This window comes from Equus przewalskii, chromosome 30, assembly GCF_037783145.1.
Source record: "Equus przewalskii isolate Varuska chromosome 30, EquPr2, whole genome shotgun sequence".
Classification (NCBI taxonomy): Eukaryota; Metazoa; Chordata; class Mammalia; order Perissodactyla; family Equidae; genus Equus; species Equus przewalskii.
In genome coordinates, this window is record NC_091860.1 from 8,077,835 (window position 1) to 8,101,256 (window position 23,422).

The following is a 23,422-nucleotide window of genomic DNA, read 5'->3' on the forward strand; positions in this document are numbered from 1 at the left end:
GCTTATCAAGCCATGCTGTGGTAGGCATCCCACATATAAAGTAGAGGAAGATGGGCACAGTTGTTAGCTCAGGGCCAGTCTTCCTCAGCAAAAAGAGGAGGATTGGCAGTAGATGTTAGCTCAGGGCTAATCTTCCTCTAAAAAAAAAGAAGATATGAGCTAGGTGAGTCTAGATGCATACATTTATAAAAATGATTCTGAAGACATTGCACATGTTGGCTTCTAAGTTCTCTGAAGTAGTTGAGGTCGTCTACTGAGCTTGAGGTGGTGATAGTAACACTAGAAGTTTGGCTCATTCAGCAGATTTTTATTGAGGACTTACTTTATAGAGTTGGTAAATGACGTAATATGATTCCTGCCCTCACTGTGCCTCCTGGTGGGAGAGACAGACCATTAAATAATGTATTATCCAATTATTTAATTATATGTATATATACATATTTTTTTTTTCATGAGGAACATTGGCCCTGAGCTAACATCTGTTGCCAATCTTCCTCTTTTTGCTTGAGGAAGATTGTCGCTGAGCTAACGTCTCTGTCAGTCTCCCTCTGTTTTGTATTTGGGACGTTGCCACAGCATGGCTTGATGAGCAGTGTGTAGGTCCACACCCAGAATCCTAACCTGTGAACCCTGGGCTGCTGAAGTGGAGTGCATGAACTCAACCACCACACCACTGGTCTGGCCCCTGTTTAATTATGATATTTAAATAGTGTGAGGAAGATGTACAGGATGCTCTGATAACATAAAAATGAGAAACATGCTCTACAGGCTCAGGAGAGACTTTCTGGAGGAAGAGCTGTTTGAGCTGAGCTCCGAAGACGCATCAGAATTACCTGGGGCTTCAGGTGAAGGGGAGAGCTTGAGTAAATGCTTTGGGGCAGGAGGACGAGGCAGGGATCAGATCACGCAGAGCCTCATAAACCATGTAAAGATTTTAATCTTTTGTGGAAGAGCCATTGGAAACTATATTTCCAAGAATGTTAAGCGAGGGAATGACAAGATCAGAATAGCGCCTTAAAAAGATGTCTGGCTGCTGGGTGATGGCGGATTCAAGTGGCTGATGAGCAGATGTGGGACAGCCATTAGGAGGCTGTTCCAGGAAAGGAGGCAAAAATGGTGTATCTTGGACTAGTGTGGCACCAGTGTCAGTCAAGAATCATAGATCTGAAGGATATTTAGGAGGTAAAATTGGCAGCCTTTGACAACTGTTTGATTATAGGAGTACATGAGAGAAGTAACAAGAAGGCTCCCAGGTGTGAGGACAGAAGAGAATGGAGGACTGAAATTAACAATATGAGGGTCTAAGAAATAGAATTGATAAGGAAAACATAGAATAATTGCTGGAGAGTATGAATGTATGTCATTACTGCTCCAGGATTGTATGGTTTTTCTGTTCTCAGTAGTCCAGATGTGGAAGTAGAGAGGGGCTACTGGACTGCTCTTAGACTGGAAGTTTCCTTGGAAGTGTGATGAAAGGACAATGCATTAGAAATTTGAGGATATTAGGAAAATAGTGGGAGAATTATGGCCATGGAAGTGAAGACATGAAGGGCTGTTAGATAGAAAGAAAGAAAGAAAAGCACATGAGGTCCTTATGATAATAGGTGACGGAAGGATAACTGAGTGACAGATCTAAAAGGATCAGAGGTTGAAATCATAGTGGAAAGTTTGAATTTAATATTTTAGGAGTGAAATAGCTCCTAGTGACGGCAAAGTCTAGGTTTACCCACTAAGTGGTCAAAGTGAAGTAGAAGGGACGGTCACTAGGGGTCAGGAATTCAGGGAAGGAAGAGGCTGGCCTTCTGAAGGGTGGTATTCACATGGATGTTGAGGTTACCCAAGAGGCTGGCAGGACTGAGGTGCAGAGAATGACAAGAGCCAGGTGCTAAGGTCTTAGAGCGGCGGTTCTCGACAGGGACAGTACTGCCCACTGGGGAGAATTATGGACATTTGTACGAGTACTTTTTTAAAATATCAAAATAGCTGAGAGGACCAGGGACATAGACTTGACATCTCTAGGGAGCAAAAATCTGACCTGCACCCCACATCACTTCCAGATGTGTGCTAGACGTTCATGGACTGAATAGATGACTCAAGCTGTGCTGAGGTTTCCAGATAAGAGATCTGCCTTCTGTGACACTGAAGCACTGTCCCATGCCATAGGGAATTATTTTTGTACCACCCTTATGTGCAAAGTACAGGTCATTTGCAGCAGTATTATTTTCTTCAATTTGATGGTCTTGACACGTTATTCCTTTTTCAATGCAGGCTCTTTCCCTCTTTGTTTATCCTATTCCAGTAAGTCTCATCTGTTCCTTCTGTCCAGTTGCTAGTCCTTATTCTGATGTTCACCTGTACCCTTGGGCTTTCATTTTCCTGTCCTTTCTTGTACAGAATGGTTCCTGGTCTTTTTGTTACTTTTAAATCCAAACTTATTTATTATAAATAGGTGCAAACATCTGACATCATTTTCTCTAGTCATGCCCAGGTATTTACATATTGAAATACAAATTGTTTTATTATAAATTATTCTTTTTCATATGTTACAGTTAGGGCATTATTTTAATTGGAGGGAGGAATTATATGTACTAATAAGCTATATTAGCTATGATTCTATTTCAGGATATAAATGAGATGTTATGAAGTATTGATTATAAAAAGGGAGCGTTGAGAACCACTGTCTTAGAGAAGCAGGGGACGGTGTGAGAGAATTGGTACTTTGAAGCAGTGCGAGGACAGGAAAAGGGTGTACTGAGTGACCAGCAGGGGGACAGGTCTTTTTTTCACAAAGTGAGGGGCGTTAGAGCAAGGAAGGCTCAGTCCCCAGCTCCTGCCTGTTCATCTTTGCTCACACTTTCCCTCTGCCCAGCATGCCCACACTGCTCTTCTCTGTCCACTGGTATGTTCTTCATTGTCCAGCCTAAAACCTTATTCGTTTCAAAGCTCAGAAGAGGAAGTTGGCAAGAGAATGACACTCAGATGCCTGGATTCTGTGCTAGGCACTATGTATAAGTTTTCGTTTATTCCTCTCAGGAAGGGAACATAATTACTTTTATTTACTTATTTCATAATTACTTTTAGAATTAGAATGAAGCCTAATCAAGCTCAAATATTTTATTGAGTGTCTCAGTCTGTTCAGGCTGCTATAACAAAATACTGCAGACTGGGAGGCTTATAAACAACAGAAATTTATTTCTCACAGTTCTGGAGCCTGGAAGTCAGAGATGAGGGTGGCAGCATGGTGGGGTGAGGGCCCTCTTCCGGGTCACAGGCTTCTCCTTGCTCAAGTGGCTAGGGAGCTCTGTGAGATCTCTTTTATTTGTTTACTAATGGTTTTGTTTTGTCTTTGCTGAGGAAGATTTTCTCTGAGCTAACATCCACTGCCAGTCTTCCTCTTTTTTTTTTTTTTTTTTTGTATGTGAGCCACCACCACAGCATGGCCACTAACAGATGAGTGGTGTAGGTCCACACCCTGGAACCGAACCCAGACTGCCAAATCAGAGCACACTGAACTTAACCACTAGGCCACTGGACTGGCCTGAGATCTCTTTTGTAAGAGCACTAATCCCAGTTGTGAAGCTCCACCCCTTTGACCTACTCACCTCCCCAAAGCCAAACCCTCTAATGCCATCACACTGGGCTGTAGCATCCCAGCATGTGACTTTGAAGGGGGGCACACACATTCAGATTGTAGCATCCAGTGTCAGCAGATGGGGGAGTCATGAAGATGGGAATGCAGCTCACGGCAGTCTGGCCCCAGGGCTTGTGTTCTGCCCACTGCAAGACACCATCATTAAGGAGACCCTGGTGGCAGAGCTGTGAGAAGCTGGCCATTTGGGGTTTGTGCCCCTCTGACTTTTGATTTCAGACTCATATTTGAAACTGCTCTTTGTTTTTCGTCCCCAGTCTCTTAATGATTTAGTCTGACTCTCTCAACCCAGTTTCTTTCTTTGAAAGCAGAGTTCACTTACCATCTTTTTTTTTTTTTTAAAGATTTTATTTTTTCCTTTTTCTCCCCAAAGCCCCTCCGGTACATAGTTGTATATTCTTCGTTGTGGGTCCTTCTAGTTGTGGTATGTGGGACGCTGCCTCAGCGTGGTTTGATGAGCTGTGCCATGTCCGTGCCCAGGATTCGAACCAACGAAAGACTGGGCCGCCTGCAGCAGAGTGCGCGAACTCAACCACTCGACAACGGGGCCAGCCCCACACTTACCATCTTTTATTCTCCGCCGCATTTACTATATGCCTTGTTCATTATAGGTGTTTGGTATGTATGTGTTGATTGATTTAAATATGTAAGGTCTGTGCAAGTGTTCCAGTGCTTAAGAGAGGGTCTTGACAAATGTAAATGTGCTGGTGGTTTTGCATATTTAAAATGCATAATTAGATTTGCAGCTAAAATAAAATCAAGGTTCCAAGATTTTCTTTTATTAAGATCTAAAAACATTTGAAACTGAAATTATCACTTCCCAGACTGTGCAATTTAATTTTTTAGATGCACGTATTTTTTAAGTTCTTCTGCATACCGTTACTTGGTAATGTGCTCAGATACTCATGAGGTGTTTCATTTAAAACGTAAATGTTTTTAATCTTTTTAATGGAAAGGTGGAGATTTAAAAAGTGAAAAATCAACAAAAGAACTCCACCCTCTCATGGGCAGCTTAACTAGAGAGAACCTCTTTACTTGTGATGCATGTAAAGTTGGATACATGTTTTCAGTCTGTCTTATGGATTCATGTCAATTCCAGAAATATTTATATGGTGTTTTGCTGAGTAATGAGTTTGTATTATCCTGTTTTTTCAGGTCCTGTAGGAGTAGGTTTGAATGAACTGAAACGAAAGCTGCTGATCAGCGACACACAACACTACGGTGTGACAGTGCCCCGTAAGTTTTGTACTATTCGACGCTGTTACGATTGCCCTAATAATGACTGCTAGCACTTACACAGCATGTGTGATGCCTAGCAATGTTCTGAGCATTCACCGTCGAGACCTCAGAACAGCCCTATGAAGGATGTAGTGACATTATCTACGTTTCACCGAGGGGGAAACGGAGACAAAAGAGTTAGGGATTTGCCCTGGATCACACAGATCATTGGCAGGATATCTGTTAATCTCAGCTTCCCTACTCTCAGATTTTTATGGTGAATTTTAATATACATATGACATCAAATTATTATTTATAAGTTTTCTTCTAAATAAAAGTCTATTCTGTTTCGTAAAATAAGTGCCAATGTTTTTCAGAGTTTTTCACCAGCTTTAAGGTTAGAAGGACCATACCACTGAAGGAGCTGGGGGAGGCTTGTTACAGTATAAACCTTTCTTAATTACTTTTTATATGTAGGAATTGGCAGATAGTGTTAAATGGGCCTTTCGTGGCCATATAATCCAAATAGGGGAAGCTTCTTTTCAGTACACAGAATTAGGTCTATTTTTAGAAAAGTAGTTTTCATGGGCATGCTTACAAATGAAATGTGATGCTGGAAGCATTTTGATCTCCAGAATAAATGCCATTTGACTACTTAATATGTTGATGTTAGAAAGTCATCTAAAAGAGTAAATTGAAATGTTGGCTTTTTCAAGTGGTTTTAGTACTATTTAAAAACATCGTTTGTATATTGCCCTTAGCAGTGTTCTCTAGTTTTGGAAGAGTTCAGCTTTATTTTAAAATTATAATTTTCTATTACTTCAAGTTACTCCTTGTTACTACCTTTTTCCAAATCATTGTTTGTAATCATTTTCAACCGTAAGTTATAGGACTGTGCTGGTTTCCACCAACAGAGATGAAAGGAAAGGAAAATGTGGAATTAAACATTTCTTTCTTTCTTTTTTACTTTAATTATTCACTTCTCTTATAAAAGCTGAATTGCAATATACAGGTAATTAGAAAATTTTACAAAAAACTGTTCAGCTTACAGGTGAGCAATTACAAAAGAGGATGGAAAAAACAGATTACAAAGGAAAATAATGCATTTATTGATTTTCTTCTGTGTGTTCATCTTTTATTTGCCTGAAGTTATTTTGTGCTATCATGTATAAGATGGGCGCTATCTCTGGTTCACAGAGAAGGAAACGAAGGTAGAAAGAATATTTTGACTTCATCAGAATTCCGTAAGCGATAGCTGCCCTTGCCTTCGGAACCAGGTTTTATGATACCAGTTTTCATGCTCCTCCTCCTGTCTAACACTAGACAAATCCTCTCAAACTGCACATTCTCTTTATTGTAGCCCAGTTGGCCCATCTTCCTTTTGAAGATGATAAATATCAATAAGACTGTCTGTCAAACATAACCCTCCATGATAGGCTTTTTTTTTTCAGATTTTTTTTCCTTTTTGCTAAGAAAGATTAGCCCTGAGCTAACATCTGTTGCCAGTCTTCCCCCTTTTTTTTCTTCCTCAAAGCCCCAATACATAGTTGTGTATCCTCGTTGTAAGTCCTTCTAGTTCTACGTGGGAGGCTGCCACAGCATGGCTTGGTGAGTGGTGTGTAGGTCCACACCCGGGATCTGAACTGGCAAACCCCAGGCCGCTGAAGCAAAGTGCACGAACTTAACCACTATGCCGCTGGGACGGCCTCAATTCATCATAGTTTTGATATTACTCAAGGACCCAGGGCCAGGTACTTTGGGCTTAATTCATCCAACTATTAAAATGATATTTCCCTCTGAAGTTTTTACAGAAATTGACAACATCCAGAAAGTTTCTGGGGCTGGGACTCTCCAAAGAAATTCCCAAAGTAGTAATTTTCCACTCTGATTCACTTTTAAACAGGCGTTCATATCAAAAGATTCCCATATAGCAGTGCTTTCCAGACTTGCTTGATAAAAGGAATCTCTCGGGGTTCTTTCAAAAGATTCCAAGGCCTTCCAGAGAGATTCTCCTTCGGGAGACCTGACAGAATGCCTGAAAATCTGGATTTACAGCTTCATGCGCGTGATTCATCATCAAGCATGTTTGGAAAACACAGCCATAGCATCAACTCTGGACGATTTAATTAATTAAAGAAGAATACATTCTAAGATCAATTTCAGAATTTTAGATTGTTTTCCTTTATAAAATACTTTAGAGTTTTGATTATTGGGAGAAAAATTATTGCTTTGGTTGTATCACCAGTATTCTGCTTGATGTTTAACTCTCTAATTCTCCTTTCTAAAACTTGTACTAAATATCCAGCAGAATGAGTCAGTTGAAAAAGATGTGGAGCAGTGGAACTCTCACACATTCCTGGTGGGAGTGTAAGTTGATGCAACCACTTTGGAAAACTGAGTGGCAATATTTACTAAAGCTGAGCAAACACATACCTTATAACCCAGGGATTCCACCCCCGTACACACCCGACAGAAATGCATATGACATGTACTCAGATATTCTTGGAAGCCTTCATAAGAGCTCAAAACTGGAAACTACTCGAGTGCCCGTGAGTAGCAGATTGGATAAGTCAATGACGGAATACCGCAGTGCGGAACGAACCATCTGTTACTGCACGCAGCAGCACGAACCAACCCCACAACATCATGGTGAGCGAACGGAGGGGGACACGAAAGGGAACATGCAGTATGACTCCATTCTTATACACACAGTAAAAGCGATGCTGATGTCTGCTGTTGAAAATCTTGAGGAAATGGATCGGCAGGGTGATTCTGGAGTGCTGGCGATTTTCTGCTTCTTGCTAGAGTGCTGGGTTACATGGGTGTATTCAATCTGTGACAGTTCGTCAAACTTACACGTGAACTTTTCTGTCTGTATATCATACTTCAGGTTTTTAAATGTTAAAAAGAAATACTGGGTAGTTTAGTTAATTGTGGTTTGCTGATATTGATTTCCTGGTGTCGATATGTGCTATAGTCATGGAAGATGTTACCATTGGAGCAAGCCGATGGTTACACGGGACCTCTCTGTGCTATTTTTGAAACTTCTTGTAAATCTATAATTATTTCAGTTTTTAAAAACTATTAAAAAGGATGCTAAATCAGGTAAATGCTATTGCTCTTGGGCTAAAATGGCTGAACAAATGACATGATCTTTTAAAATTATCCGTATAGCCATATTAAACATTCAAACTTGCTTTTAAAGAAAGTGGTGGCTGGGGCTGGCCTGGTTGCGTAGTGGTTAAGTTCACACATTCTGCTTCAGCAGCCTGGGGTTTGCGAGTTTTGATCCTAGGCATGGACCTACATACTGCTCATCAAGCCATGCCATGGCAGCATCCCACATACGAAATGGAGGAGGATTGGCACAGATGTTAGCTCAGGGCCAATCTTCCTCATCCAAAAAACAAAAAAAAGTGGTGGCCAAAGCCCCTGTTTCTGCCTCTTTGCTTCTCTATGGGTAATTTCATCCTTGATACGCAGCATCAACATTGTTTATCATCATAGGCTGCAAGTTGTCATAGGCCATAGGCTATCATCAGTAAAGCTAAATGACTGTTAACATAACCAGTCTTTCAAAAGAAGCTCTCAGTAAATTTAAGTAGTAAACAAAAAGTATTGCAGAAGATACCAAATACCTAATGGATTCCGAAATCTTTGCAGTCTGGAATTTGGGCACTCGGTGAACCCCAGCTGTTAATCACTTTCTGTGGTTTCTCATGAACGCATATATCACAGTTATGTGCTTTCATAGATTTCGGAGTACTCATGTTCTAGAACACTTCTTTGTCCCTGGGATGCCTCAGTTGAGATTTCTAAAAATATACATACGGTCAGGCGTTGCTTAACAATCAGGATACAGTCTGAGAAATGTGTGGTTAGGCGATTTCATCGCTGTGTGAACATCGTAGAGTGCACTTACACAAACCTGGATGGTATAGCCTCCTACACACCTAGGCTGTGTGGTACTAATCTGATGGGACCACCAGTATATCTGCGGTCTGTCATTGACTAAAATGTTGTAAACTAGGGTCCAAGTTAAAAAATTTTTTTCCTATCTCACCATGGCGGTTATTCTGGGATTTTGCAAGGGAAGGGAAAGAGGGTAGAGTTTGTCTCGTATTGTCTGATGTTTGTCTTACGCTGTGAACACAGTGGGTACTCAGTGAACTAAGGCGAGGTAGTGGCCTGCATTGTGGTTAGTGTGCCCATCTTTCCCTTTGAATTCCCTTCTCATGAGGATTTTCAGATCCCTTATTCAGGATTCCTCACCGTTAATGAGTTTGTGAGATTCCTGTGGTACCTCATTGCAAGTAGACACTAAAATCAGTAAAATGACGTCAGACCTGGATAAGTCTGGTTGATCATGATAAGCAAACAATTCGATTGTAGACATGTTACCTTTTAAATGTGTTTGGTAGCATCATAAATGTCTTGTTCACTTGACATGGTTCTAAATATCTTTAACCCTCCCAAGTGGACTCCATGTGTCAGAGCAGTGATCCTTAAAGTGTTGTTCCAAATTTTCAAAGGGTTCTGCCATTACAATTGAGTAAAGACAACCTTTTCTCAGTTCATGAGAAACAAGTTAATACACATAAAATTCTCAGTTTTGATTTGCAGCAATACGTTTTTCTTAAGTCTACTATTTGCTAAAAGAACACCAAAAAACAACAACAAAGTTAAGTGATAAATGAATGTTAATCCTAAACTCCAAAGCAAGGCAGCACACTAATTTAATATTCTTGGATGCATGTTATGTTATATACACTTTCATATTCATATTCTTGGATGCATGCATATACACTTAGGTCTATTTTTCTGCTGTGAAATTCATTCTTAGCTTTTATGGTAGAATTAAATTTATCAGTACTTCATGCTGTTCCTGCAAAGGATGTGACATTCCATAAACGACAGCATGACCTCTTGGTGCTCCACCCATAGAAGTATGAAAAACTGTTCCAGGAGATCCGAATGTTGTATTAAAATATGTTTGCTACCTAAAGAGAAGGGAATTAAAATTTTGGATATAATTTAAATTAATTGGGTTTTATAAATCCATTACTTTTTGTATTGCATTACTTTTTTCCCACTTTCCATATTTTTCTTTTTATAACATTATTGAAATATAATTGAAATAAACTACACATATTTAAAATGTACAATTAGATCAGTTTTAACATATATATACACAAGTGAAAACACCACAGTCAACATAATGAATATTTCCATCTCCTCAGAAAATTTTCTCTTGTGCCCTTGGTAATCCATCCATTCACCCCTGTCCCCAAGCAACCACTAATCTGCATTTTGTCACTATAGATTAGTTTGAATCATGTGGCATTTTGTGTAAATAGAATTGCACATTATGTTCCAAATTATCTTTTGCCTGCCTTTTTTGACTCAGCATGATGAGTTTGAAATTCACTCATGTTGTTTCACAGATCAATAATTCATCCCTTTTCATTGCTGAGTAGTATTCCGTTGTATGGAAATACTACAGTTTGTTTATCCATCCATTTCCCTGGAGATGGATACCTGGGGGATTTTCCTCCATTTTTGACTACTACAAATGAAGCTACTATGAAGTTTGTATTCAACTCCTTTGATAGACATCTATTTTTGTTTCTCTTGGGTAAATTAAGTAGCAGTAGAATCACTGGGTCATATGATTGGTTTGTATTTAATTTTTTAAGAAACTACCAAACTGTTTTCAAAAGTAGTTACACCATTTTACAGCCCACTAGCAGTGTGTGTAAGATCCAGTTGCTACACAGCATTGCCAACACTTGGTATAGTCAGTTTGTAAAATTTTTCTCAGTGTAATATGTGTCTAGGGGTATCTCATTGTACTTCAGTGTGTATGTAATTGATGACTAATGATGCCATTCTGTGGACTCAGCCATTTATATATCTTCTTTGGTGAACTGTCTATTCAAATCTTTTGCTGATTTTTAAAAATTAGGTTGTCTCATTTTTGAGTTTTGAGAGTTCTTTACGTATTCTGGACGTGCATCCTTTATCTGATAATTGTGTTACAAATATTTTCTTCCAGTGTGGCTTGCCTTTTCACTTTCTTAATGGTGTCTTTCAAAAAGCAAACATTTTTAATTTTAACAGAATCTAGTTTATCAGGTTTTTCTTTTATGTTTTGTGCTTTTTTGTGTTCTATCTAAAAATCCTGTACTATCTCAAGATGACAAAGAGACTCTAGTTTTATCTGGAAATTTTCTAGTTTTAGGTTTTGCATTTGGGTCTTGATCCATTTCGATTTATTTTTTGTGATATTATTTGGCAGACTTGCCTCATTCCTGTTCTCAGGGGAAAACAAGTCCATCTTTTACTATGAACTATGATGTTTCCTCATTGATGCCCTTTATTAGTTTGGGGCATTCCCTGTGATTCCTAATTTGCTGAGACTTTTTTTTTTTTCATAAATGGGTGTTGAATTTTTTTCTTCTGCTTTTTCCTCATCTATTGAAGTGATCGTGTGTCATCCTGCATTCTGTTAATGTGGTGAATTCTATTGATTTTCAAACATTAGGCCAACCTTTTATTCCTGAGATAAATTCTACTTGGTTGTGATATAGTATGTTTTTAAAAAGTGTTGTTGAATTTGACTTGCTAATATTTTTGTTAAGGACTTTTCCATCTAAATTTATGGTGGATATTGTTGTGTAATTTTCTTCTTTTCTAGTCTTGGTCAGATTTGGTTATTAGGGTTGTACTATTATCATAAAGTGAGTAAAGCAGTGATTCTCCTATTTGCAGAAAATGTTTATGTAGATTAGTGTTATTTCATCGTTGAAGTCTCTTTTATCTGAATTAAAGTAGCCACTTCAAGCCACCTTATGCTTACTGTTTACATGGTATATTGTCTCCCATCTGTTTACTTTCAACTAATCTATGTCTTTATATTTAATGTGTCTTTCTTGTAGACCTGTAGACAGCATGTACTAGTGTCTGGCTTTTTTTACCCATTCTATCGATCTCTGCCTTTAATTGGAGTATATAGACCACAAACATTTATTGAATTATGGAAATGATTGAATTTAAGCTATTTTTGATTCTCTGTTTATCCTTTTTGTTTTTTTTCCTTTTCTACCTTTTTAAAACAATTATTTGAATTTTTTTTGTATTCCATTTTCATTTTTCCTCTTGGCTGTCTCCTTATATCTCTTTGCATTACTTTTTTGCTGGTTGCTGTATGGTTTACAATATCCATATATCTAATCATTCACAGTACTTAAAATTGACTGTGCCATTTCCCATAAAGTACAGAAAACTTGCAATCTTATAAGTCCTTTTACTCCCTAGTCCTATCTTTTTCTTGTAGTTGTTAAAATTATATCGTACATTGAAAACTCCACCAGATACTATAACTTTTACTTTAAAACAGTCATATATATTTTAAAGAACTTAAGAGGAAAACACTAGACTTCTATATGTACTCAACTATTTATTCTTTCTGTTGCTCCTTCTTCATTTCTGAAGATATAAGTTTCCTTCTTATCATTTCCTTTCAGCCTAAGAAGTTCCTTGAGTATTTCTTTTAGAACAGATCTGCTGATGAATTCTGTTAGTTTCTCTTCATCTGAAAAGGTCTTTATTTTGCCTGTATTCCTGAAGAATATTTTGGTTGCTAGGTTCCTTTCTTTCAGTACTTTAAAGATATTATTTCACAGATTTCTTGTTTTTATGATTTTTAATAAGAAATCTTTATCACTGAAATCATTATTCCCTTGTCTGTTTTGTGTTGTTTTTTTCTAGATGCTTTCAAGATTTTTTTCTTTATTTTTGGTGTTTAGTGGTTTGGTTATGATGTACTAGGCATGGTTTTCCTTGAATTTACTCTGGGATTTAAGCTTTAAAATCTGTAAAATATATGTCTTTAACCAAATTTTAGCAGTTTTGGGCCATTATTTCTTCAAATACATTTTTTTCTGCCTCAGTCTCTTCTTCCTCTCCTAGGATCCCAATTACACATTTGTTGGACATTTCAGTCATTTCACACAGGTCCCTAGGGCTCCATTTCTATTTTTTTAATCTTTTTTCTCCTTGTTGCTCAGATTGTATAATTTCTATTGATCATCTTCATGCAGATACTGAGCTCATCTTGCGATTTGTTTCTGTTAGATCTTGTATGTTTCAGTTCTAAAGTTTCCATTTTGTTTTCTTTACAGTTTCTATTTATCTGCTAGGAATTCATGTTTTCATCCATTTGAGCTGTTTTCCTTTACCTGTGAAGCACAGCTGTAACATTTGCTTAAGTCTTTGTCTGATGGTTCTAACTTCTGTTCTGGGTCATTCAGGGTTGCCATCTGTTATCTTTATCCTTGAGAATTGGTCATATTTTCTTGTTTTTTTAATGTCGAATAATTTTAAATTGCATTCTAGATATTGTGAATGCGATGTAGTATTAACTCCAGGTCCTGTTAGAATATTCTGGAGAACGTTGATGTTTTTATTTTATCTAGAAATCGCCCAGTTTACTTGTAGACCGGAAGTTCTACCTCGTTTGCTGTGAGCTGTGGTTAAGTCGCACTTCAGTTCTCTAAACGTTTGCTCTATCTGCCCTGTCCAGACTCAAACACTTGCGGGGTCCCGTGTAATTCGGGGATTAGTCTGACACTTGCGTGCATGGTCCCGACCTCAGCTCAGTTCTCTAAGCCTTTTCTCATTGGCTGGGTGTGCTCTTTACTCTGTTACTCAGGGGTTAGAGAGCTGTGCATTCTACCCTCGGTTCGCTTCTTGAAACCTTTGCTCTGCTGGTTTGAGTTTGAGCTGCATGTGCAGAGCTCAGAGGTTCTTCTTAGCCTGGTGTTGGTTCATCCACAGATACTGTATTTTCTTCTCCAGCTTCTCTCCCTTCCTGGATTCGCTCCACACTCTCCGAACCGCAGGGGCTTTTTTTTTTCCTGGTTCTTTTCACCAAAAAGTGGGGGCTTCTATTAGAGTTTATTCACACATTCCACCCTGCTGCTCTGTGAATGCTTCCCAGCCTTAGGGCAAAGCTAAGGGAAGATCAAAGTTAGTCTTCCCCATGCAAGTTGACGCCCCTTGACAGTTTACCTCCTCCATTAATTTTCAGAGTGCTCAGATAGTTGCGTGTGGAAGACGGTAAAATAATTTCAGAGTTTACCTTGCCACCTAGTGGGCACTAGACCTGCTTCAATGAGTAAAGATCAGTAAACAGCAATAATAAGCATATTACTTGCAAAAGAAAGGATTTTTTCCTCAAGGGTTTAAATACCGTTTTTATTTAATTAACACATTAGAGAGCCTTCAAAACAATGAATAATAGGGCCAGCCCCAGTGGCCTAGTGGTTAAGTTCACCATGCTCCACCTCTGTGGCCCAGGTTCAGTTCCTGGGCACAGACCTATACCACTCGTCTGTCAGTGGCCATGCTGTTGCAATGGCTCACATACAAAAAGAGGAATATTGGCAACAGATGTTAGCTAAGGGTGAATCTTCCTCAGCAAAAAAATAAAATAATAATCATAATAGTACAGACTATTTTGAATCCATCTTCAAATCAGTATAATTTTAATATCGATGGAAAACCTGAATTAATGACACTTTATTAGCTAATTTGCTTTTTTATAGTTTTTTAAATCTTGTTTAAGAAAAGTAATTAAATACACAGTGATTTCTTTTTTAGTATTTTCCTTAGGGTGGCTGATGGAAACTCTTTTTCTAAACTCTTCTTAATTACATCACAGACACTACGAGAGCAAGAAGAAGCCAGGAGAGCGATGGTGTTGAATACATTTTCATTTCCAAGCATTTGTTTGAGACAGATGTCCAAAATAACAAGTATGTGGAAGTTTTTAAGAATATTTGTGTGACTGTTGTTTTTTAAGCATGTGCCTATATGTGCAGTGTTAGACAATTAAGGGTTCTCTTCCATTTGAAATGTATTCCCAATGTTTATACTTATATTTGAAACTGATAAAAAGGTGGTAATTCCATTAATAGTTATCAATCTTCACCTGTCATTTTTAAATAACCTACAGCGGCTGCATTTCGGATAAGTTCAACGTGTAGGAATTATTTTGAAGAATGAAGGGAGGTTGCTAGTATATTATTGTGACCCCTTTCTACCCCACTTAGTGAATCTCAACATATAATTTGGACAGAATTTTATTTTGAAAGCTAACAGCTCACAGATCTCTAGTTCCACAGCCTCCTCCACACATGCTTCTCTCTCACTCATTGACTCTTCAGAACACTGAAATAATATTAATCGTCTTGCTCATACCCTGTCCTCTCACTAACTCCAAGTCCCCTGCCCCCAGGTTTTCCATTTCCTTAAGCATGAATACTGTAGGGTATCAGAGAGCAGGGTGTGTTTTAATGCAGGATTGTGGGATTTTATTGAAACATCAAAATGCTTTTTTTGTGTTTGGCACAGCAATCGTGTTTTTATAGCACATACTTGGTTCCATTAGCCACCAACCAGTTCCTCTCTCGTTCTGAAGCTGAGCTTGGTTATTCTGTAGTGTGCGGTGAAAATTTCAGTAGTTTCTATTGTTCGGCTTATTCGCCGTTTTATTGCATTGCATTAGTTCTAAAAAAGAGGTCATGGAAAACATTAGACTACTGCTGGCCTGAAGGACTTTTTTCTCCCGAAGTGTAATACAAGCAAGTGTTACTGATTTGAAAATGTAAAAGAGAAGATTTTTTAAAATTGACATTCTGGAGTACTTGGCCCTATTTATTTTATTAAACACAGTAAAATACACATTCAGCAAAAACAGCTTTTACCTATGAATTATGTCTTGCCACCAATATACTTTTTAGTTCACAAATGATTCTGATGCATGTCTAATTTTCTACAGGTTTATTGAATATGGTGAATATAAAAACAACTACTACGGCACAAGTATAGACTCGGTTCGGTCTGTCCTGGCGAAAAACAAAGTTTGTTTGTTGGATGTTCAGCCTCATGTAAGTAAACAGTGAACCATTTAACACCCTTCTGGCCCGTGTAACCCACTTCGCTTCATGTGAGCATTTCAACAGAAGGTAAATCTGACGTCTACTCACTTTTGGCTTATATATGGCTTTTCCAAGATGGCAAAAAGCATTTAAATGTAATTTGAGCAGTCTGGTGAAAAAACGCATATTATTAGAAAAGAGAAGTAGGGGAGGCCTCCAGATCTGTGTTTGTAACTCTTGTTTATATTCAGTTTTTGCCAAGTATAATGACTCTTAGATATTTCTTCAGTGTATTTTGTATTTAAAAAAATACGTTACAGGGGCCGGCCCCGTGCCCAAGTGGTTAAGTTTGCACACTCTGCCTTGGCGGCCCAGGGTTCACGAGTTCAGATCTTGGCCGGACCTACATACTGCTCATCAAGCCATTCTGTGGCAGCATCCCACAAAGTGGAACTAGAATGACTTGCAACTAGGATATACAGTTTGTACTAGGGCTTTGGGGAGAAAAAGAGGAAGATGGGCCCTGAGCTAACATCTGTTGCCAATCTTCCTCACCAAAAAATAAAAAGTTACATTATATGTATAATGTATTATGTGTTGTTTATTATTATGAGTATTTAGAATATTTAACAGTGGACATTTTGGTTGTTGGTCTTCTGTCTTTGATTCTGGTTCTGTATCGATCCTGGAAGTGTAGACCCCCCATCTAGAGCTGTGGGGCACTTCACAGGAAGCATCCCACATGCGATCCTTTTTGCAGCTCGCGGGTAGATCTTTGCCTGGCACCCTGGGAACACATGAACACTGTGAACTGAGAATGCCAGTGGATGAAGCCATGCAGTTCCTTCACAGCCACATATCCTCCAGCAGACAACCAACCCGTGGCATTTTCCTTGTTACCCAGGGGCCACAGATTCTCCCTCCACTGATGGTTACACGCTGGGCTGCACAACCTCCAAGAGCCAGAATGACCTGGAGAAGCCCTCCATTCCTCTTAAGGGAGATGAATCTGGAGCAGAAGAGTCCCAGGAATCACTGGGGCGGCTGACTCCTAACTTCAGCACCAGTGATGAAAGGGGCACCCCTGCTGATGCAGAACCTGTGTGCGCGTGTCCTGGGTCTAGTTCCCAGCTCTCTCAGCGTGGTTTCAACTCTGCGTTTGCAGGGCCTCACCAGCTCCTCTGTCGCCTGTCACCACCACCACCACCTCCCTCTCATGCACACACATAACCTGTCTGCTGAACCTTTCATGGAGTTTATGATTTATATTCATGTTCTGGAGAGGTCCTGACACACAGATTAAGACTATCCCCTAACTCTCACCGTTCATCAATCACCTTGATTATAGATGAGTCCCAGAAGCATAGTGTAAATAACATAAAATATTTCCTGGGGGAATGTTGACGAGCTCCATGGAAAGCAGGAGGCCTGTCCTTTTAGGACACTCTGAAGGGTGGAAAGAAAGAGAAAGAGGAGGCGAACTCATGCTGGAGATCAGGAAGAGGCTTAAATGGGATGGTTGGAAGACTCATGTGCAGAATGTGATTTAACTCGTAGTATCCTTTGAATATTTGATTTAAAAATCAATTTCATGGTATTTTTAGCTGCTTCAGTTCAATATTAATTAGGGCATATTTTAAAACATTTTTAAAGGCAAGTTACATCCTCTCGCTTCTTTTCAGGGGTATTTATCATATTTAACTGTCAACAACTGATTGAATAATAATATATTGAAAGACCTACTGCCCTTAATTAGAAAATAATTTTAAGGAATTTCTCCTTAGAAAGAAAATTCAGTTTTATTATAAAGCTCACTCATGACATGATGAAGAAACATAAGAAAACTTATTTTCTTTCTTGCAGACAGTGAAGCATTTAAGGACGCTGGAATTTAAGCCGTATGTGATATTTATAAAGCCCCCATCAATAGAGCGTTTGAGGGAGACAAGAAAAAATGCAAAGATTATTTCAAGCAGAGATGACCAAGGTGCTGCCAAGCCCTTTACAGTAAGTACGAAGGTGCTCGGTGAGGAGACAGAAGCAGAACTTAAACTCATACCGCAGTAGTGACCACCTTAGAAAGACTAGTATATATATGCCGTGATCCAAAAACCAGTAAAAGAATTGTATTTAGGTACATACATTTTGAATGATTGCATTGTAATTGCTTTTCGTGCTTCTGTGGGTGGAGCTTTATATTACATTGACTCAAACTATTTTGTATGCTGTTATGCATACTTAAAAAATTTCTGTAGGCCAAGCATTTAGATAAAAGCTAGACCACTTTGTTTTCAGACTAGCCTTATTTCTAAAGGGAAAAATACCAAAGTCAGTGACTGTTATTCATTAGTAGTCTAAATGAAAAAGTTAATAATTTGCCTTTTTCGTCTCTGCATCAATAATCATATTTAGCATAATAAAAGAAAAAGCACCATTTTAGGTATAGGACAAGTAGACTTGTATTATTATTCAGTAATAGTATTTGTGTTTCCTGTGAGTGTTATTGGAAATGGCAGCTGTGGTATGTTAATGACTCTAATGACTTCCGGCAAGGCCTCTCCTTGTTTTTTGTTTTTAACCCTAAGATAATGTATTTACTTCAGGATCAAAAGTAAAAAGCAAAGAAATTAAATGTCAAGAGCTTCCTCCTCTCTTAAGTAATTCATATTTAACCTTTGTATTAATTTGTAAACTGTTAATTGTGGTTGCAAAATACAGATGATGTTTTTCATTCCCAATATTTGATAAACACCTTTTCTCTAAAATACTGACAATACATGTCCATGCTGGGTAGGTACTGTCTGATGTTGGTTCCTCGGGGCTCTGGGTCGACACTAAAGTTTCTGTCGTTGTAAAATCTTCTGACATTGAAATGTAGGCTCTGAAATTACTTCAGTATGTTGCAGTGTAAGGAGTTATTGTACTTAACTATTTATAAATTTAAAGGTTTCTCGATAAAAGTAATAAATGATTACATTGTCTTAGGATTTGGCTCACTTACATTTATGGATATAGTTATATAGACTTGAGTCATATAATCAACTAAACAGTTCTCCTCTTTCCCGTAGCTATTTTAATACTGAAATATCCCTATATTGATAAGTTATCAATTCAGGACTAATTATTCTGAAATTAAGGTATGGTGGGATTTTTGACTCTTGTCAGAGCAGTTTCGTTACAAGCAAATCAGAGAGATAGTATTAGAAATTATGACTTCTGAAGAACTTGGAGTTCAAGAGGGTGATTTTTCATTTCTGGCTGGGGTGAAAGAAGGAACATAGAACAGCATTGGATAAACCGGTTGTGGAATGTTGGCACTCATGTGAAGTGATGTAATTGCCTAGCTAACAATTTTTTTTTAAAACTTCCTTTTGTAGGAAGAAGACTTTCAAGAAATGATTAAATCTGCACAGATAATGGAAAGTCAATATGGTCATCTTTTTGACAAAATTATAGTAAATGATGATCTCACTGTGGCATTCAATGAGCTAAAAACAACTTTTGACAAATTGGAGACAGACACCCATTGGGTTCCAGTGAGCTGGTTACATTCATAACTAAGGGAAATTCCCATAATCATTTTTCTTTTGGTAGAGTGCATGATTAAATCAGTTACCGTTTTGGTGGGAGGGTGTTTTAGTCTATATCACTGCTATAGATGTGCAATCTTGGTTAAAACTGATTGTTGGTTTTGTTTGTGTATTTTTACAGCTTTATTTCAAACACAATGTTTGAGTATAAGATCCCAAATCAAAATTTGCAGAGTACTATATTCTGAGCAAAGCTTTGAACCTTCTGGTTGTCTTTAATATACAGCTCTAGCTCCGAGATAAGGTTGAACTTTTTAGAGAGGCGTAGCTAGAGGATATATATTGGAGTTCAGCGCTTCAGCTGGACTCAGACATGGTCACTGCCATCAGGCTCGCATGTTAGCAGGAGAAGGTGTTAACTTGGCTGCCTTGAGCAGCTCCAGACAGAGGGGACAGCTTTGCTGTTTTTTTTGGTGGGTCATCATAGGTTCACCTGGGCTGGCAATAAGGAGGAGTCTTCCTACTATTCTAAAAGTACAACCTTTTTCTTACATATACACAATGTATTCACAGTGTGTACATTTAAAAATCTTAAAGGAATTACTGAAAATTTTCCTTAGTGACTGGTCTTCATGTTATAGCTTGAGAAGGCCATATGAATACATATAATGACTCAACAAATTTTAAACGTCTATCTTCCCTTATTAAATATTATTATACATATAACTAAAAACCTTTCCTTACAGCATTAACCTTAGTAAGAATGATGATATCTTGGGGCAAGTAATAATTACGAAAGATATTTTTATTTGTAAATCTTCAGACAACATTTATGGAGTCACCAAAAGGGTTTTTTTTTAGCTGACTTTGGCTTTTCCCCATAAATTATAAGAATGTGATTCCTATTCTAAAAGTAAATGTTTTACATGTTACTGATATATACGTTAAATAAAATGTGATCATTTGTCACATATGTGCAATTGATCACCATATATTGAAATTTCACTAACATGTATTTTAGAAAACTTTCCATGTAATGTTAATTTATTTCTTCATCATCAAAAGAATTCTTAACACTGGCTAGATACCATCCTAATCTTCCCATTTTTAAGGAATTTTAAGAAAGACTCTTATATTGTAGATATTTAGATGGGATCTCTCATTTTACTTAGATACTACTGATCTTCAGCAAGTAACTTATATCGCTCAAAATGCTAGAAATGTCCTGCCATTCTTGCACGCGGTAAGACCCTGCCAATCCGAAGTCATTGCATCTGTGACTTTCAAACAGAAAAAAAAGACTTTTTGTTGATTTGTAAAGAAAGTTTAGATGTCATGTTTAAAAAAAAAATAGAATGTAGTAAAATTTTATATATTTATGAAATATTTGAAAGGCATATTTTTTTAATTATCAAATGGGGCTATTCATAAGATAAACTGATTGTATGTAAAGATGTCCTAATTTAAAATAGTAGTTTTATAAGTCAGGGTCAACATTCCATGTAAATATTTGACCTTATTTGTACACAGATAGATCCGCACGTGTTATATGTGCACTGCACATTTGATAGCATTATCCACTGGATTTCCTTCAGACCTGTCAAATTTCATGTTAGAAACAGAGACAGAGACTACTGGACTGGCCTTGAACACCAAAATAGCTAGATAATTGATCAGACTAAATGTTACTTAACAACATCATCCAAACAGTGAGTTCCAAGTTTATTAGCTAAATAGCAAGCAATTTAGTTAAAAAAAAAAAAAGTGGGGAAGAGGGCTTCCAAATCTGATATAAAGCCATCCTTTAACGTTGTGTGGCCGGTCTAAGAAAAGACAAGTCTTCCATACAGAGTTTGGGTAGAATATTCTCCTCTTGAACATTGACTAAAATTTCCCATAAATCAAGATTTCCTTTACAAAGAGTAATGGGAAATGTATAATAATTTAGGCAATCATCTGAATAATTTAGGCAGCCCACATTCTTTGTTCTGAAACACCTACATCGATTTTTTTTTAATTTGCAGATAATTGCCTGAATTCTTTACTATGGGGTAGAGATAATAGTGGAAGGCAATGGAAACTGAGTCCTTTGTGTTGGTCGTGGTAACGGGGGTAATAAAAAGATAACTGTCCAGACCTTTCTCCCTTTTTACATTAGAGCTGAACAATATTCTTAAAATAAAAGGGGCACTTTGGCAATTTGAGAAATCTTTTTTCAGGTAGCAAACATGGTCTGCAAGTGACATTTACATGGCCATCTTGATGCTTAGCGATTTGGTTAAAATTTAATAAGGCAGGGCCAACTCCAAGGGCCTGTTGGTCACTGTAGCAAAAGGCCCTTGATTCTGTACTTTCTGCACCCCCAACCAGCAAGGAGACTCGCACATGCTCCCCTCACTCTACTAGTTCTTTCACCAGCTGGCACCCAAGACAGAGTGTCAGCCACTATTGAGAAAAGACGAATGTTTACATTTTTTAGGTCCATATATTTAAAATCCAAGATCAAGAAGGAAATTCTATATTCCCATGATTAACAAATTAGAGTAGGTTAAAAATAAGGTGAAGTTGAAATCTAATTTTTTACTATTATTTTACTTACCAATATAGATGTTCTTGATATCCTTAAGGCTGGCATTCCTGGTATCACGTAGTGATTGAATGTATCCAAACTGTAATAATTTAAAGTTGACAAATGTGTAAACTTCTCAGATCTACAAAACTATGTTATTAAAAGCTTCCTGAAGATATAGATTTTTATTATTTATTTTCTTTTTGACTAGTAAGGATTTATAAATAAATGTAATGGAAAACCTTTGATCTTAATAAAGTATCTTCAAATTATGTGTGTACTTTCTTGAAAATTGTTTTTGCACTTGGGTATCTTTTATACTGTTTCCTGTGGTGGAACAAATTCTGTTTTCTTCTGTGATACCTAGTATTTGAACTTGCCATGTCTAAAATTAAATTTCATATCGATTTCAATCAAACATTTATTGGCTTCCAGTTAGCTTGTTGGAGAGATGGAATTCACTAGTCTTGCTCTTACCCATACAGTGCAGACGTTTACAGATGTAGAGAAACCCAGTGGGATGGATGATCTGGGCCCATCCATGATGGGAGCGCCCTTCCCCCGCTCCTCCCCGTCAGGAATCAGAGTGTTATGCACATCCTCTTCAATAACAGTTGGGCAAAGCTAAACTTGTTCTGCTGTACATATGAGGACAAACTGCCACCTGCTTATACAGACAAGCTAATTAGTACTGGCCTTGCTTTAATAGTTGAGCCAATTAGCCTCAGCTCTGCTTCCACTGAAAGGCTGCACCGGGTAGCAGTTAGGAGCTTGGGGTCTGGAGCCAGAATTCTTGAGTTCAGATTCTGGTTTTGCCTATTACCAGCTTTGCAACCTTGAGAAAGTCATTTAATCTCGCTCGTCCTTATTTTCTCATCAGAAAAATGGAGATAATAATAGTGCTAAATAGCGTGATATTTAGGACTTGCTTCAGAATTCTCCAGCCATGAAAAAAAAAAGGAATCAATGATGCGAAAATAATAATAGTGCTTACCTCATCGGATTATCGTGGGCATGAAATGAAAGACTTTTCCATGTAAAGTACTTGGAACAAAACCTGGAATACAAGTATCTAATAATTGAGCTCCTGTTTTGTAATGATCATTGTCACATCACAATTTTTAAAAAACTATATAAAGATTCCTACTCTCACCCTAAATAAATAGTCCCTCTATTAATAAATTCACTGGGAGTGTCCTAATAATTTCTTACAAACTTTATTATTAAAAAAAAAATTCCATTACTTCCAAGTGATACATCAGGACCTAATTAAATAATCCTCAATAGGAATTTTTTTATTTTTAAGATTTTTTATTTTTAAAACTATTTGAAAAATTTTTATTAGCCACTGTTATGCAATGTAATTGATATCAATTTAACAGAAATGTCCATTAATTGTATTAATGCCCTTTCTTCTGCTACCACCCTTCCTTTCCAGATGCTTGCTCATTACACTTAAGCTTCTAGAGGGCAGGAAACATTCTATTTTCTAACAGCTATCTTATACACATAC

General features: G+C 37.7%; 1 protein-coding gene across 5 annotated transcripts in view; it reads left to right on the top strand.

The window, feature by feature from the left end:
* Positions 1-22,181, top strand: part of MPP7 (MAGUK p55 scaffold protein 7) — a 242,341-nt gene extending 220,160 nt beyond the window's left edge. For all 5 annotated transcript variants that reach the window (XM_070600843.1, XM_070600839.1, XM_070600842.1 and 2 more), the window contains 5 exons: positions 4,805-4,885; positions 14,592-14,685; positions 15,711-15,819; positions 17,674-17,817; positions 19,188-22,181. In XM_070600843.1, coding sequence (XP_070456944.1) covers positions 4,805-4,885; positions 14,592-14,685; positions 15,711-15,819; positions 17,674-17,817; positions 19,188-19,367 — 608 coding nt within the window. In that variant the 3' untranslated portion in view covers positions 19,368-22,181. The remainder of the gene's footprint in view (positions 1-4,804; positions 4,886-14,591; positions 14,686-15,710; positions 15,820-17,673; positions 17,818-19,187) is intronic.
* The last annotated feature ends 1,241 nt before the right edge of the window (positions 22,182-23,422 follow it).